This window comes from Loxodonta africana, chromosome 11 (genome assembly GCF_030014295.1).
Source record: "Loxodonta africana isolate mLoxAfr1 chromosome 11, mLoxAfr1.hap2, whole genome shotgun sequence".
NCBI lineage: Eukaryota > Metazoa > Chordata > Mammalia > Proboscidea > Elephantidae > Loxodonta > Loxodonta africana.
The window spans coordinates 85,751,254-85,769,804 of NC_087352.1; the positions used below are offsets into that span (position 1 = coordinate 85,751,254).

An 18,551-nucleotide genomic window follows, 5' to 3' on the forward strand; every position below is an offset into this window, starting at 1 on the left:
CAATCTCTTGAGAAGAGTGAGCAGAGAGACAAGGGAACCACGTACCACCGAGAAAGCAGAGCACAGAGCAGAACGCATTATTTGGGCCTGAGGTTCCTATGCTGAGATGCTCCCAAACCAAGGGAAGACTGATGACAAGGATCTTCCTCCAGAGCAGACAGAGAGAGGAAGCCTTGCCCTGGAGCTGACGCCCTGAAGAATCTGGACTTGTAGCCTACTAGACAGTGAGAGAATAAATTTCTCTTTGTTGAAGGCATCCACTTGTGGTGTTTGTTATAGCAGCACTAGATGACTAAGACAAACATCATCTCATTTAAAGAGTACACTGATTTATTTACCCCATAAATTACGTAACATATGTAAAGGTTTTGTGCTTTCAAAGTGCTTTAAAAGATACTTAATTTTTTAGCAAGTGGAAAATAATGTTCTTCAAAAGACATTTATTTTTCATGGAAAATAATATTACCAAAAGAATATAATAATTTGTTCATCTTCAATAAATGAGATTTTCATATAAAATATATATGTATCATTGAGTGCCAAAATGCCAGAAATCATGGGAATATATGGTCAGAATCCAAAATTAGATTTTCTATCAAACCCGTCCAGATGGTGTCTTAAGTCAAGAATGATATTGCGTGGGGTGAGGGAGGTGCCTAGGGTAATCAGTGCTTTCAAAGGTAAATTTCTTTGCTGTGTGGAGCCCAGGTGGCACAGTGGTTAAAGAGCTCAGCTGCTAACCAAGAAAGAGGTTGGCAGATTGAATCCACCAGCTGCTCTTTGGAAACCCTATGGGCAGTTCTACTCTGACCTATAGGGTCACTATGAGTCGAAATCCACTCGACAGCAACGGGTTTCATTTTTGTTTGTTTCCTTGCTGTGTAGTAGGCTCGAGTTAGTGGTCTGGACAGCCATTGAGACTGACAGTCCCCCGGACTTCTGCAGCCTCAGTGACATGAATGGGGATGTGGTTGACGTGAATATTCTTCAGACAGCCAAAAAACGACTTCCACACAGGTAGCTTCAGCGTCTTCAAATTGGCTGCAAGAGAAAAGCGACAGTCATTCAGTGGCTAACATATACTGTCAAATTAATACACCTTGTATTTTAAAAAACTGTCTTCTTAGAAAGAGCTCAAGGGACCCTCCATCTTAGTCTGCCCTCCTCTTCAAGCAGGCTTCCTACATACCACCTATTGTGACAAATGAGCAACTAGGCTACCCTTCAAGTGCTTCAAAGGAGGAGATTCCACAGCCCAATTCGATAGCTAACAACTCCTCTGCTTTTTATGGGTCATTAAAGGCATGTAAAATTAACAGGCAAGCTATCAGAGGGACATGAAATGATGAAGAACCAAAAGGTTGTTTCCAGGCAAAATTCCAGTCTTATACTTGACTGCATCTCAACCTGTCTGATTCTCCCATTCTGGTCCCACAAAGCTTAATAACCCACCCCTAGAACTAAGGACCTGGAGAGGAGAGACCAGTTTTTCAGTCCTTTTCGTGATTCTTTGCTGATATCAGGCTTCCAGGTTAATGCAGCCTCTTACGAGGAGCTTGTGAATGACAGGCTTGAGACAAGCGGGAGCAGCAATAAGGAGTACCTAATGCTGGCAACTGGGCTTCTCACCATCTCCATCTCCCAGCCAATGGCTGCCCTGTAACAACCCGCGGGCCAGGGCATCCCATTTGCTGGGTTCAGATAAAAATGTTAAGAGCCGACATGGGACAAAACAGGATGTAGGAGAAGTCAGGGCAAGAGTTACCTGGGACGTCCCCGATGTGTAGTGGCTCTTGAGTGCTGGCAGGCGGGAAGGTGAGCCGTCCGGCAGTGTAGCTACTGTCTGTGTCTAGTTCCAGGTGCAGGATGTGTTGTTTTATGGTGACTGGGGAGAAGGATGCAAGTCAAGTCTATTTCCTGGGGACAGCCCCACCTACTGTCCCTACTGTCTTCAGTTTAGCTCATTCCTATTGGACTACGGAAGCACTGTCTGTAGGAATTCAGTCAACCTAGGTTTAAGCTGAGCTAACTTCTAAAGCAATGAGCTAACTACTGCATGTGAGGCAATTCTACACATGGTGCCAGGTTTAATCCTTAAAATAAGTCTGTGAGGAAGATATTACCATTCCTGTTTCACAGATGGAGTCTCTGGGTGGTACAAATCGTTAACGTGCTTGGCTGCTAACAAAAAGGTTGGCAGTTCAAGTCCCCCCAGAGCTGCCGCAGAAGAAACCCCTGGCGATCTACGTCTGAAAAATCAGTCATTAAAAAGCCCGTGAAGCACAGTTCTACTCTGACACACATGGGGTCACCGTGAGTCAGAATCAGCTCTACAGTTCTACTCTGACACACATGGGGTCACCGTGAGTCAGAATCAGCTCTACAGTTCTACTCTGACACACGTGGGGTCACCGTGAGTCAGAATCAGCTCTACAGTTCTACTCTGACACACGTGGGGTCACCACGAGTCAGAATCAGCCCTACAGTTCTACTCTGACACACATGGGGTCACCGCGAGTCCGAATCAGCTCTACAGTTCTACTCTGACACACATAGGGTCACCGTGAGTCAGAATCAGCCGTACAGCGACTATTTTTTTTTTTGTAATTTCATAGGTGGAGACTCTGACTCACTGAGGAGCTTGACAAGATGATTTGGTTATAAGTTGGAAGAGCTAGGATTCAAGCTCTTGTTGCCTGTCTCCTGAGGCCATGCTTACTTCCCATGATCTCAGCTACTTCCCGAGAAGACACGAGTTTCTGAAAACTGACTTCAAGAACAGCAGCTTGTGACCCCTCTAAACAAAATCCCTCCTATGTTAACAGTCTTAGCTAATTTCAATGTAGTCGACTTTCAAATTAGCTAAGACCACTTTTTATGAAAGTTATTTTAGCCAATGCAGGTTAATATGTCTTTAATATCTACAAATTATTAATAAAATAGCAGATTATATCTGAGAGGATATGCCTGTTTTCCACCCAGTGGTTTGCTTAGTATTTTGCATTAACAAAATATATTTACATAAATATCTATATAAAATACATATCTTAAAATAATAGTAAGAGCAAATACTTACTGAGCACTCACTATGTACCAGATATTGGCTAAGTGCTTTACATGCATTATCCCATTTTATTTTCACAAGCCTGTAATGTACACACTATTTTTATCTCCATTTTATAGACAAGGAAACTGAAGGAAAAGAGCAATTAAGTAATTTGTCCAAGGTCACAAAAGGAAAGGGGTGGAAAGGAGATTTGAACTCTGTTCTTTTTGTCTTCAGAGCCAGAATCTAAAGCACAATGTTATACTACCTTGAGAAAACAAACATACCTTATCAATTTGCTGGGCTCAAGAAAAAAAAAAAAAAAAAACCTCAGTATGTTATGGAAAACTGGAGGCACAACCGTGAATTGTATAAATACGCTGTCGGTGTGGTGACCTGTCAGTGTGGTGGGCTGACCCTGGCCCCGGTCAGTCTCTATCGGATTGAGGGACTGAGGTTACATTTAGGATATTCAAGTCAAGATGGGAAGGGGCCGCTTCAGTGCATGAACAAGAGACTACAGGACGTCATACCTGTCACCAAGTGCCACTGTCCATCACACAGAGACCATTTTGGTGTGACCGATGTCGAAATTCCACCTGCACCATTGTCCACAGAGGCTGTGACCTGAAACACACATGCATTTTCCTAGTTCCTTCAGAAAGGTGGATGGAGCTGCCTTTCCCCTGCTACCTTCCCCTCCCAGCCCGTGCCACCCTGACAGCCTAGGAGCATTTTAGATATTGGTTTCCTCTCCCCTATCAGGTGTCCCTTGGTGGTGCAAATGGTTAAGTGTTCAGCTGCTAACAAAGAGGTTGGAGGTTCAAGTCTACCTAGAGATGCCTCGAAAGAAACACCTGGTGATCTACTTCCAAAAAAATCAGCCATTGAAAACCCTGTGGAGCACAGCTCTACTCTGACACACATGGTGTCCCCATGAGTTGAAGTTGATTGGATGGCAACTGGTTTAACCCCCTCCCCCACCAAGCGATCACAGGAGGTCCAGTGCTTCAGAAGAATCCCTCTGCTGCGTTCCTTCAAGGTGAGCAAGCTGCTACCCAGGGCTGCCTGAAGCTGCTGCCAAAGGCAAAGCCATTCCCTCCTAGTCCAACCCCTTAGGCCCTGCCCAATGGTGAATAATTAACTCTGAGGATCCTCCTTAGCAGTTAATATGTGATAGGGGTTCTGTTCAGAAGGATGTGTAAAATTTGGAAGGCAAAAATGCTGGCTGAGGCCTACACCTGCTGCAAGGGCCACTCAATTATAATAGTTCAACAAATGCATTACTTGTCGAGAGGTGTTCGTCCAAAAAATTAAAAACGCTAACTGACAGTATCTGTACCGGGCATGTGTTGGGGTCAGGCACTCGACACGCTATTGTGCAGACTCGCCCCTCCCATGCTCTAAGTCATAGTCTCCTCCAGGACTTTCCAAGGGCTGACTCAAGGTGGATGTAACGAGAGGACTAAAATAAGCACATCCATAAATAATTTACATTGAATTTGCATGCAGCTAGACTCTGCAGCCTGTTCTCTGGCAATTTTGAAGCTAAACACTGTCACTTTAGCCATGCAGGTCAGCAGGCCTTCTGTTCACTTCTTATGGTGATTTCCTATCCACAAACTCTCACTGGAGACCGTCCCCAGACCCTCCTCAGGAAAGTCGGCCTTGCCTCAACTGCCCAGCACACAGACAGTGGTTTGCATCTCTAGGTTACCAGAGGCCAGCTCAGACTTCAGGGCTACAACTTAAATAAGAAGTGTTCTAGGGGTTGTGCTTATTTTACTGTCATCTGTGATTTTTTTCCCTTCACGTTCAGTAAACTGTACAAGGATGGGGATGAGAAAAAATGGCCTGTTATCAATCTTAGACCTGAGGCCTTAATTAAGAGGGGCTTTCTGGAAGAATTTTGTTTTAAGGAGACTTTTCGAGAAGGAAATAAGTGGCGCTGCGTAGTTGAAAATAAAATATTGACTCAGGCCTGTGGGTGACAGGAAGGATAAGGCAACAGAAGCATGAACGGAAGAAGGAATCTGTGGAAGATCAAGGGAAGCTGGCGTGGAAGCCCAGTGACCAGCGCGGCTGCCAGGGCTAGAAAGGCTGGTGAGTTGTGTAGAGAGAATAAGGCCTAATTCAGTGGGCCACAGGCGTGGGTGTGATGCGGTGTGGATAACTGGTGAGAAAATCCAGTCTGTTACTTCTGGAGCTATCCTTATGAATAAAAGATGAGATGTGGTGAGGGTGAATGGGAGGAGAAAAGATTACATGTATTGAGTATGTGTCACTTTTTATAATCTTACCAATAGCCCTAAGATATGAGAATTGTTATTCACATTTTACAGATAAGGAAACTATGGAAGCGGTTAAGGAACTTGCCTAAGGCGTATAACTAAGTGGTGGAGCTGAAATTCAACCCAGTTTGTTTGGGTTTTCCCAATTTTAAAGAACAGAAAATATGATGATAAAATTACTTGCTAAAGGAAAATGGTAAGTTAGCCCCAAAGTAAGGTCTCTTAAATACAAGGCTGGATTCCACCCTCTGTCATAACTTCATTAACTGTAGTCTCCAGAAACAGGATCAGGTTCTAATGTGAATCCATACACCCTTCCCATTCCATCCACCTGCTACGCACCTTTCCTGCCTCCATATAAACACATAAGTGCTTCTCAGGTTGACTTCCAATGTGTATTAGGATCCCGGTGAGACTTCTTGGGCGAATGCTGAAAACAAGCTTAAACTCTGGACCCAACAACACAGAATTACCTTTAAAAAGATTTTTAAAAAGTTGAAGCATCATAACTAATGAAAAAGGATGGAGTTCTTAAGACTCAAAGACACAAACTCTACCAAATGGCTCCTTACCTAGGATGACATGGCCTCCTCCTTGGGAGAAATAAATGCCCTTCTCCAAAGAGCTCCCTAAGCAGGGAGACACCCCAAAGCTTGTGGAGGGGGTATCCAAGGGTTTTAAATCCAACTGAAAGCTCTTCAGGCATCCCACAAAGCTGTTTTGGGGGAGGCTCTAAAACCAAGCAGAAGAGAAAGCAAGCTTCATTACCCACAGCTCTCAGAAATGGATGGGTAGCCAAGGTAAAGGCAGCATGTTGGCAAAAGAGGAAGTGGGGTCCACTATTCTTGCTTCAAAGAGTCAGGTGGGGCTGTTTCATTGGCTCCCTACCACAGTGTCAAGAAAAACCTGGACATTAGATGTCTGGTGGGTGGTCACAGTTTAAAGGTGCCACTAAACCAAGAAGTATGTATGCAGGGGGCAGGCGAATGTGGAGGTTGCTAGCTAGCGCTGGAACAAGAACAGGGTGACTGGCCTGATCCTCATCCTACAGAAGGATCTGCAACTAGGGGGAAATTTTCACCTTACAGCTCACAGATCTCACCATCTCTTTGCGGGTACAAACTACCTCCTAGGGTTTCATAAGCTAGGGTGATAGCTTAATGCAAGGCAGCTGACTGGCTAAACAGGCCAGAAAGTTCCAAAAATAATAAAGTGTAAAAAGGCTCCTATACTGTTGGTCTCAGTGCACCACCAACAAATCACGAATGCCACAGAGTTAAAAATAAGTCACGGTGTTCATCCTCAGTGGGCTGGCATGGAGTCCCTGCCTGCAAAAGCTGGCTTGGAACAGAATTCCTCACCTGGGGCTCAGGGATGAGTTTCTGGGGGTCTGTGAGCCTTTCAGTTATATACCAGATGTTCTTTGTATGCACATTTTCTGGGGAGAAAGACTGTAGCACATCAGACTCTCAAAAAAGGTGAAGAATCACTGAATAGACTCTCTCAGCTCCCTTCTAGAATAAACGCTTTTAGGACCCAGAAATTCTACGTGGAAGGTACATATCAATTTTAAGAGAAAATGGTGATATTACAGATATAAATCGTACCGGTGTCAATGATGAGCTACTGATTTGGCTCCCCACTAGTTTCTCAAGACTTGCCATGTTGTGCAATGAATAGTCTATATCTGAAACCAAGCTCAGACTCTCCATGAGAGGTGATAACACTCAATCCCTGAAGGTTGAGTGTAATTTTGGGTATTCAGAAGCAGGCACTGTTTTATTGGATGTTGCCCACCATTGGAAAGGATATGGGGAGGGATAATACAATGTTCTGTGTCCTCTGGCTGAAGGAGAGCTGTAAAAAGAACCTTGGCTTGTAAAGAATGTTGCAAATGGGGTGCTACTGATTGCCCCAGATGCTAGGATGTTGGGTGGGCTCAAAAGAATTTTTTTTAAATAATATTTTATTGTGTTTTAAGTGAAAGTTTACACAGCAAATTAGGTTCCTCTTTAACAATTTTTATACGAATTGTTCTGTGCCATTGGTTACAATTTTTACAATGTGCCAACATTCTCATTATTTCAGTTCTGTTTGTTCTGTGTCCATTAATCTAGCTTCCCTTCTCCTCCTTGCCATCTCATCTTTGCTTTTGGGTAACTGTTGACCATTTGGTCTCATATGGTTAATTGTTTAGGGGGTCACTTTACTCATGGGTGATACTGTTTATTTGACAAGCCAATCTATTATTCGGCTGAAAGGTATCCTGCAGAAATAGCTTCAATTTCAAGTTCAAAAAGTATCTTAGGGTGACAGTCTCAAAGATTCCTCTAGTTTCTATTGGTTCAGTAGGTCTGGCCTTTTTTAGGAATTTGAGTTTTGTTTCACATTTTCCTCCCATTCTAACGAGAACCTTCTATTGTGTCCCTGGTCAGAACGGTTCGTACTGATTGCCAGACACCATCTAGTTCTGGTCTCAGGTTTGAAGAAGTTGTGGTTCGTGTGAGCTATTAGTCCCATGGGATAGTTTCTTCTTTGAGCCTTTTATTTCCTTTATGCTCTTTTGCTCCATGTAAGCACAGGCCAATTGTCGTATCTTAGATGGCTGCTTTCAAGCTTTGAAGACCTCAGATGCTACTCACCAAACTCTGATGTAGAACATTGTCTTTGTGAACTACATTATGCCAATCAACGAAGTTGTCCCTTGAGACTATGGTCCCAAGCCTTTTGATCCAGTAAACCAATCCCATGAGTTATTTTGATATGTCTAGGAACCCTCCATAACTGTGCCCCCACTGAATGGAGTTTTAAGAGAAATTATCCAGGTCAAATGAATTGTGCCCTTGAATAGTCATCCCAACCTGTGACCCCTCTGAGAAGGAAATAGGTGCAGAGGTTGAGGTAAAGCAAAATACTACTTTTTTACTTACTGTGGCCTTGGCCCAAACCCCACTGGAAAACTCAAGTGGGCCAGGTTGGGGGCCCTGTGGAGACTATCTTGACCTAAGTTAGGTCAGCCCAAATGTCTAGAATCCAAGCTGGTGGAAAGACCTGCTGTGACTACTTCCATTTCAAGACCCAGATCTGTATCTTGGTCTTACCTCCCTCATTGCACACAAACATCAGACCAGAACGTGCCACCAGCTCCAGAAAAAAGGGTCAAGACCAGGTGAGCATTTGCCATTGCATTTAGGTGAAGGATAGCTCATAGGCCTGAGCTGTGGATAAAATCATCTTGCCTAACTTTGTGGGAAAAGGCAAATCTCAGAGAAGAAAGACAGGTGGGTGAGGCCGCCCCATGTAATTCAGGGGCAATTACTGCTCTGGTAGCAAGAAGGAGAGGCAGAGGGAGAGGCACTCACCAGCACCATCCCTGGAACTGTGACTCATCAGAACCTTTGAATCTGACAAATCTAGGTAAGCACCCCTCCTCCCTGGAGATATAGGGAGCTGTGAGTTTCCCTCAGCCAACGTTACCCAAGTTTGGTTCTTGAGATATTTTTATGCTATTTCAGACATTAACTAACATTAAAGCATATATTAAGCTATTCCTTTTCAATTCTCTCTCCATCCTTCTGATTAGGACAAGGAACAGATTTTAGTTCAGTGTTAATATGTCTTGAATGCTTCTCAATCTCCTTCTTTTCCAAATGAAGGAAGAAGAGGCCACACATGCTAGCTAGCTAGACTTTAATACATTGCTTTGTTTTCATATATTTTTATGGTTACCTACTATTTATGGTAAGGGAGAATTGATTTTCATTTATAATAAAAAGTTCCTTTTAAAACCAATTTAAATAAAATAGCAAGTTGATTGAGAACAAACTATTAAGTAACTATTTTACCCGCAGATGGCAAAGATGGTGAAGGCAGCACAAATTACTAGGAAAACATTATCTTAACCCAAAAAACCTTTTCGTACAATCTAAAACAACTGTTTTTGCATTTCCTGGAAAAGAAGCTAAGAGCTTCATGTTTACAAAGCCACAGAGATGCTTTGTATTCAGGTCTATGAACCTGCACCTTAAAAATAAGGGGCTGGTAAAGGTATCATGCTGAGTGAAATAAGTCAGTCACGAAAGGACAAATATTGTATGATTCCACTTATATGAAATATCTAGAAAAGGCAAGACCAATATTCATTAGTGGTTACCATGGGCAGGTGGAAGGAAAGGGGAAAGGACGGCTCAACGCTTAGGGGACACTGAGCTTCCGTAAAGGGTGATGGTAAAATGCAGGAACTCAAGTGGGCCAGGATAAGGGTGATGGCCAAACAACATAATGAACATAATTAATATCACCGAACTGTACACGTGAAGATCGTTGAGATGTCAAGTGTTTTGTTACATATATATTTACCACAATGAAAAAATTCTGAGAAGAAAAAAAGGAGTTAAAAGAAGAGGGGATTTGGAGTGGGGGGATGAGTACCTCTCTGTGGACATCAATCACACATGTTAAAAGGTCACTGAAACCTACAGATTGGGAAAAAATATTTGGGAATGATATATCTGATAAGGATTTAATCTCTAAAATATATGGAATATACATAGAAAGCTTCAACAACTCAACAACAAACAGCCCAATCAAACAATGGGCAAAGGACATGAACAAATACCTCACCAAAGAGGATATTCCAAGTGGCCAACAAACACATGAAAAGATGCTCAAGATCATTAGGCATCAAACCGATGCAAATCAAAACTACAATGAGACACCATTTCACTCCTACAAAAATGGTGCTGAAAAAAAAAATCAGAAAACAAAAACTGCTGATGAGGTTGCAGGGAGACTGGAACCCTGTTCCACTGCTGGTGGGACTGTAAATTGGTTCAAACACTATGGAAAATGGTATGGTACGTCCTAAGAAAGCTAGAAATAGAAATACTCTATGATTCAGGGATCCCACTCCTACGTATATACCCTAGAAAACTAAAGCTACTGACACAAACAGATATATGCACACCTATGTTCACTGTGTATTATTCACAATAGCAAAAAGATGAAATAACCTAACTGCCCATCAATAGATGAATGGATAAACAAACTGCAGTATATACATACACACAATGGAATACTATGCAGCCATGAAGAATAATGATGACTTCTCAAAATATACTATAATGTGGATAAATCTGGAAGACATTATACTGACTGAAATAAGTCAATCACCAAAAGACAAATACTGTGTCATCTCACTATTATAAAAAGACAATAATAGGTATACATACAGAAAGCAACATTCTTTGGTGGTTACCAGGGATGGGAGGGAGATGGAAGGGGAATCACTTTCTAGATGGTAGACACTCGTTAGTTTTTGTGATGGGTAAGGCAAAACTGAAAAACGTGAAGTGAGCACAATTTGACCAAGGTAAGAGATGACACTAAGAAGTACACACTGATAAGGTACAATTTTGGTAAAAGTCACAACATATACACTTTTGCAACGATAGTAATAACAACCAGAAAATATGTGTGTGGCTACATAGGTAGACATGTATGCTTATATATGTTTAGGTAAGCACATATGAATATATGGGTGTGCCTGTATAGGTGTTTCTGTGCCGATGTGCAAATGTATATACATGTTTGTATGTGTTGCATATATATATATATTCATATATAAAATAAAGCACATGGGGGCACAGTTATGGATACTCCCTAGACATAATCAAAGAGCTCACGGGATCGGGTTACTGCATTTGAAGCTTAGGAGCATAGTTTTGGGGGGCAACTTGGTCAATTGGCATACCATAGCTCATAAAGATAATGTTCCACATCCTAGTTTGGTGAGTAGCGTCTGGAGTCTTAAAATCTTGTGAGGGCCATCTTAGATACAACTATTGTTCTCTACGTGTCTGGAGCAAAAAAGAAAGAAGAAAACCAAAGAATCAAAGAAGAAACTAGTCTACAGGACTAAAAGCCTACATGAACCACAGCCTCACCTACCGTGAGACCAGAAGAATTAGATGGTGCCTGGCTACCACTACTAACCATTCCAACCAGGGACACAATAGATGGTCCCAAATAGAAAGGGAAAAAATGTAAAACAGAACTCAAATTCCTATAAAAGGCCAGACTCAGGGGGTGGGACAAAGGTGGTAGAGTAGTCAGATGCTTCTTGTGATCCCTCTTACAACAAAGACCCGAAAAACCAAGTGAAATGATTATATTTATGACAAGCTAGGAGCCCTGAACATCAAGGGCAAAGTTAGAAAATGGACTGAGTAGCAGGGAGAGGCAGAGACAGTTCAGAAGTGGAGAGGAGTTGCTGGATGTGAATTGCTGGGAACCCTCGACACCATTCTTGGGAGCAACTGCAGTGTGATGGCGGTAGCATTTCAGACGCAGTTTCCTCAGGGAGAGGCAGCCAGCCACACAGCCTACTCACACCTCCAGACCCAGAGAAGAACGATGCTCTCAGTAAAAGCTAAGTCCTTGCGTATATTTTACTGCGTCCCCAACCTCCAAGGCGGCTTCAGTGGCTGTCGATTTCCCTGGGCCTGAGATAGGTTCTGCTGAGCATCCTGAGTTATTCTCCCAGCCTTGGAGAAGAAATACATTCACAATTGGGGGAAAAGGTAATCTGCCAGCTCCACTAACCTGCTGAGCTAGGACAGAAGTGGCTCCTGTTCAGGCATAAATGGTCCGTGGACTTTGAATACCTTTCCCCACTGTGTAACCCGTGTGGGCCTATTTCAGGAGAATAGGCCCTTGTTAGCAGACTACAACTGTTTCAGCTGTGCAGTAGAGAGGTGGGTGTTTGATGTTTGACACGGCTTTGCCTATTAAACAGGGTCCTCACCTACCCATATCAGGGGCATAAGGACTGGTGGCTCCTCTCACGTCACCCAGCCACCCACAACAGAGGTCCAAGGATAACTGGTACCTCCTACCTTACAACCAAAAATATTGGGTGCCCGTAGTCTGTCTGCAGAACCCACCCACATGTGTGGTCTAGGGAACAGGGACTCACTTTCCTCACAGACACTCAGGGGATGGTTGTCAGCCCCATGCCTTGTTTACAGGATGACTCCTTGCTGCAACCAGATACCTGTACCTGCACCAATCACCCCTGCCCCTCTAAGAATATAGGACAGAACCTGTACCACACATGTGATGAACAACTACCTGGACACCTGAGCTGAATCCATATAAGAAAATGAATGGACTCCTAGGCTCATATACCTGATATCAGCTTTAGCCACCTGGTGACAGGATGTTAGCGTTTCAAAGGCGAAAACAGTCAAGTTAGCTCACTCAAGCAACCTATTTGCACATATCAAAACAAAACAAATCAAGAAGCTGGGATACAGTAAGCAAACATAAAATAAACTAATACAATAACTTATAGCTGACTTGGAGACAAAAAAAAAATAGTCAATACCAAATCACATAAAGAAGCAGACCATGATTGCTTCAACAAGCCCTTAAAACAAAGAATCAAGGGATCTTCTGGATGAAGGTGCATTCTGGAATTACCAGATACAGAATACAAAAGATTAACATACAGAACTCTTCAAGGCATCAGGAACAAGATCAGGAAGGGGGAGATCAGGCAATACGTATAACAAGCAAAGGAACACACAGATAAAGCAGTTGAAGAAATTAAAAAGGTTATTCAAGAACATAATGAAAAATTTAATAAGCTGCAAGGATCCATAGAGAGACAGCAATCAGAAATTCAGAAGATTAACAATAAAATTATAGAATTAGACAACTCAGTAGAAAGTCAGAGGAGCAGAATTGAGGAAGTGGAAGGCAAAATTAGTGAGACTGAAGACAAAACACTTGGCAATAAAATATTTGAAAAAAAAATCAGATAAAAGAATTAAAAATAATGAAGAAACCCTAAGAATCATGTGGGGCACTCTCAAGAGAAATAACCTGAGTGATTGGTGTACCAGAACAGGGAGTGAAAACAGAAAAACAGAAAGAATTGTTGAAGAATTGTTAGCAGAAAACTTCCCTGATATTGTGAAAGATGAGAAGATATCTATCCAAGATACTCATCAAACTCCACATAAGGTAGATCTCAAGAGAAAGTCACCAAGACATGTTATAATCAAACTTTCCAAAATCCAAAGATAAAGAAAGAATTTTAAGAGCAGCTGGGAATAAAAGAAAAGTCACCTACAAAGTAGAGTCAGTAAGAATAAGCTCAGACTACTCAGCAGAAACCATGCAGGCAAGAAGGCAATGGGATAACATACATAAAGCACTGAAGGAAAAAAATTGCCAGACAAGAATCATATATCCAGCAAAACTGTCTCTCAAATATGAAGGCGAAATTAGGACATTTCCAGATAAACAGAAGTTTAGGGAATTCCTAAAAGCCAAACCAAAACTACAGGAAATACTAAAGGGAGTTCTCTGGTTAGAAAATCAATAATATCAGATATCAACCCAAGACTACAACACAGGATAGAGCAACCAGATGTCAACCAGACAGCAAAATCACAAAAATAAATCAAGATAAAAAAAATACTCAAAACAGAAGCAGTGATGTCATTATGTAAAAGAAAAAAAAATTTTTTTTAAGACAGCATTAAAACAATAAAAAGGGACTAAGAAATGTAGTCATAGATCTTTCATATGGAGATGAAGGCAAGGCAATATAAAGAAATAAAAGTTAGGTTTAAACTTAGAAAAATAGGAATAAATATTAAGGTAACCACAAAGGAGACTAACAATCCTACTCATCAAAATAAAATACAAAAAAAAAAAAAAAAAACTCATCAAAAACAAAATTAACAACAATGAATAAGAGGAAAAGACAATATATAATGATAAAGTACTCAGCACAAAAACTTAAGTGGGAAAAAGAAACTGTCAACAACACACAAAAAAACACATCAAAATGACACCACTAAACTCATACCTATCCATAATTACACTGAATGTAAATGGACTAAATGCACCAATAAAGAGACAGAGTAGCAGAGTGGATAAAAAAAACACGATCCGTCTATATGCTGCCTACAAGAGACATACCTTAGGCTTAGAGACACAAACTAAAACTCAAAGGATGGAAAAAATATATCAAGCAATCAACAATCAAAAAAGAGCAGGAGGGGCAATATACCAGGAGGATATAACCATATTAAATATTTATACACCCAATGACAGGGCTTCGAGATACATAAAACAAACTCTAACAGCATCGAAAAGTGAGATAGCTCCACAATTATAGTAGGGGACTTCAACATACCACTTTCAGTGAAGGACAGGACATCGAGAAAGAAGCTCAAAAGAGACATGGAAGATCTAAATGCCACAATCAATCAACTTGACCTCACAGACATATACAGAACACTCCACCCAACAGCAGCCAAGTATACTTTCTTTTCTAGTGCACATGGAACATTCTCTAGAATAGATCACATATTGGGTCATAAAGCAAGCCTTAACAGAATCCAAAACACTGAAATACTACAAAGCATCTTCTCTGACCATAAGGCCGTAAAAGTAGAAACCAATAAGAGAAAAAGCAGGGAAAAGAAATCAAACCCTTGGAAACTGAACAATACCCTACTTAAAAATGACTGGGTTATAGAAGACATGAAGGATGGAATAAAGAAATTCATAGACTCCAATGAGAATGAAAACACTTCCTATCAGAACCTTTGGGATACAGCTAAAGCAGTGCTAAGAGGTCAATTTATATCAATAAATGCACACAGAGAAAAAGAAGAAAGGGCCAAAATCAAAGAAATATCCCTACAAATTGATCAAATAGAGAGAAATAAAAGAAACCCTTAGGCACCAGGAGAAAGCAAATAATAAAAATTAGAGCAGAATTAAATGAAATAGAGAACAGAAAAACAATTGAAAGAGTTAAGAAGAACAAAAGCTGGTTCATTGAAAAAAAATAACAAAATTGATAAACCATTGGCCAAATTGACAAAAAAAAAAAAAGTGAGGAAGCAAATAATATGAACAAGTAATGAGATGGGTGATATTACAGCAGATCCAACTGAAATTAAAGGAATTATATCAGATTACTAGGAAAAATTGTACTCTAACAAATTTGAAAACCTAGAAGAAATGGATGAATTTCTAGAAACACACTACCTACCTAAACTAACACAAGCAGAGGTAGAACAACTAAATAGACTCATAACAAAAGAAGAGATTGAAAAGGTAATCAAAAACTCCCAACAAAAAAAAGCCCTGGCCCGGAGGGCTTCACCGCAGAGTTCTACCAAACTTTCAGAGAAGAGTTAACACCACTACTGCTAAAGGTATTTCAGAGCATAGGAAAGGAAGGAATACTCCCAAACTCATTCTATGATACCTGATACCAAAACCAGGTAAAGATTCCACAAAAAAAGAAAGTTACAGACCTATATCCCTCATGAACTTAGATGCAAAACTTCTCAACAAAATTCTAGCAAATAGAATTGAACAACATATCAATAAAATAGTTCACCATGACCAAGTGGGATTCATACCAGGTATGCAGGGATGGTTCAACATTAGAAAAACAACGAATGAAATCCGTCATACAAATAAAAGACAAGAACCACATGATCTTATCAATCAATGCAGGAAAGGCATTTGACAAAGTTCAACACCCACTCATGATAAAAACTTGCAGCGAAATAGGAATAGAAGGAAAATTCCTCAACATAATAAAGGGCATTCATACAAAGCCAACAGCCAACATCATCCTAAATGGAGACAGATCAGGAACCAGACAAGCATGCCCATTATCACCACTGTTATTCAACATTGTGCTGGAGATCCTAGCCAGAGTAATTAGGCTAAATAAAGAAACAAAGGCCATCCAGATTGGTAAGGAAGAATTAAAAGTACCTCTATTTGCAGATGACATGATCTTATCCACAGAAAACCGTCAAGAATCCTCAAGAAAACTACCAAAACTAATACAAGAGTTCAGCAAAGTATCAGGTTACAAAATGAACATACAACTACAGGAATCCAAAAAGAACACTGAAGTGGAAATCACCAAATCAATACCATTTACAATTGCTCCCAAGAAGATAAAATACTTAGGAATAAATCTTACCAGAGATGTAAAAGACCTGTACAAAGAAAGCTATAAGACAGTACTGCAAGAAACCAAAAGAGACCTACGTAAGTGGAAAACATACCTTGTTCCTGGATAGGAAGACAACATAGTAAAAATGTCTATTCTACCAAAAGTGATCTATAAATTTAATGAAATTCCGATCCAAATTCCAACAACATTCACCAACTTCACATGGAAAGGAAAGAGGCCCCGGAGAAGTAAAGCATTACTGAAAAAGAACAGATAACTGGGAGCTCCTAAAAATCAAACACCTATGCTCATCCAAAGACTTCACCAAAAGAATAAAAAGATTACCTACAGGCTGGGAAAAAGTTTTTAGCTATGACATTTCCGATCAGCGTCTGATCTCTAAAATCTACATGAGACTACAAAAACTCAACTACAAAAAGACAAATAACTCCATTAAAAAATTGGCAAAGGATATGAACAGGCACTTCACTAAAGAAGACATTCAGGTAGCTAACAGATACTTGAGGAAATGGTCACGATAATGAGCCATCAGGGAAATGCAAATCAAAATTATGATGAGATTCCACCTCACTCCAACAAGGCTGGTATTAATCCAAAAAACACAAAATAATAAATGTTGGAGAGGCTCTGGAGAGACCAGAACACTTATACACTGCTGGTGGGAATGTAAAATGGTACACACACTTTGGAAATTGATTTGGCGCTTCCTTAAAAAACTAGAAATAAAACTACCGTATGATCCAGAAACCCCACTCCTTGGAATATATCATAAAGAAATAAGAGCCTTTACACAAACAGATACATGCATGCCCATGTTCACTACAGCACTGTTTACAATAGCAAAAAGACAGAAGCAACCAAGGCGCCCATCAACAGATGAATGAATAAGTTAATTATGGTATATTCACACGATGGAATACTACACATCGAAAAAGAACAATGATGAATCCGTGAAACATTTCATAACACGGAGGAATCTGGAAGGTATTATGCTGAGTGAAATTAGTCAGTTGGAAAAGGTCAAATGTTGTTTGAGACCACTATTATAAGAACTCGAAAAATAGTTTAAACAGAGAAGAAAATATTCTTTGATTGTTATGAGAGTGGGGAGGGAGGAAGGGAGAGGGATATACACTAATTAGATAGTAGACAAGAGAACTATTTTAGGTGAAGGGAAAGACAACACACAATACAGGAGAGGTCAGCACAACTGCACTAAACCAAAAGCAAGAAGTGTCCTGAATAAACTGAATGCTTCGAAGGCCAGTGTAGCAGGGGCGGGGGTTTGGGGATCATGGTTTCAGGGGACATCTGGGTCAACTGGCATAATAAAATCTGTTAAGAAAACATTCTGCATCCCACTTTGGAGAGTGGCGTCTGGGGTCTTAAACGGTAGCAAGCGGCCATCTAAGATGTATCAATTGGTCTCAACCCACCTGGAGCAAAGGAGAATGACGAATGCTAACAACAGAAGGTAATTATGAGCCCAAGAGATAGAAAGGGCCACATAAACCAGAGACTACATCAGCCTGAGACCAGAAGAACTAGATGGTGCCTGGCTACAGCCGATGTCTGCCCTGACAGGGAACAGGATAGAGAACCCATGAGGGAGCAGGAGAGCAGTGGGATGCAGACCTCAAATTCCCACAAAAAGACCAGACTTAATGGTCAGACTGAGACTAGAAGGATCGCAGAGGCCACGGTCCCCAGACCTTCTGCTAGCCCAAGACAGGAATCAGTCCCAAAGCCAACTCTTCAGACAGGGATTGGACTAGACAATGGGATAGAAAATGATACTGGTGAGGAGTGAGCTTCTTGGATCAAGTAGACACATGAGACTATGTGGGAAGCTCCTGTCTGGAGGGGAGATGAGAGGGCAGAGGGGTACAAGGAAACAGAGGGTGGAGAGAAGGAGTGTGCTGTCTCATTAGGGGGAGACCAACTGGGAGCATATAGAAAGATGTATATAAATTTTTGTATGAGAGACTGACTTGATTTGTAAACTTTCACTTAAAGCGCAATAATAAAAAAAAAAAAAGGCCAGACTCGCTGGACTAGTGGAGACTAGGGAAACCTCCGAAATTATTGCTCTGGGATACCGTGAAACTTGGAACTCAAATCTCTCCCCAAGGTCACTTATCAGCCAAAAGACAGAGTGGCTTATAAAATAAATAATATCACCCATGAG

General features: G+C 41.0%; 1 protein-coding gene across 2 annotated transcripts in view; it reads right to left on the bottom strand.

Annotated features, from left to right (window-relative positions):
• Positions 1-346: 346 nt before the first annotated feature.
• Positions 347-18,551, bottom strand: part of LAMA3 (laminin subunit alpha 3) — a 126,511-nt gene continuing 108,306 nt past the window's right edge. For both annotated transcript variants that reach the window (XM_064294644.1, XM_010586806.3), the window contains 5 exons: positions 5,910-6,069; positions 5,680-5,810; positions 3,580-3,673; positions 1,766-1,885; positions 347-1,041 (listed from right to left, as the gene is read on the bottom strand). In XM_064294644.1, the coding sequence (XP_064150714.1) occupies positions 896-1,041; positions 1,766-1,885; positions 3,580-3,673; positions 5,680-5,810; positions 5,910-6,069 (651 nt within the window). In that variant the 3' untranslated portion in view covers positions 347-895. The remainder of the gene's footprint in view (positions 1,042-1,765; positions 1,886-3,579; positions 3,674-5,679; positions 5,811-5,909; positions 6,070-18,551) is intronic.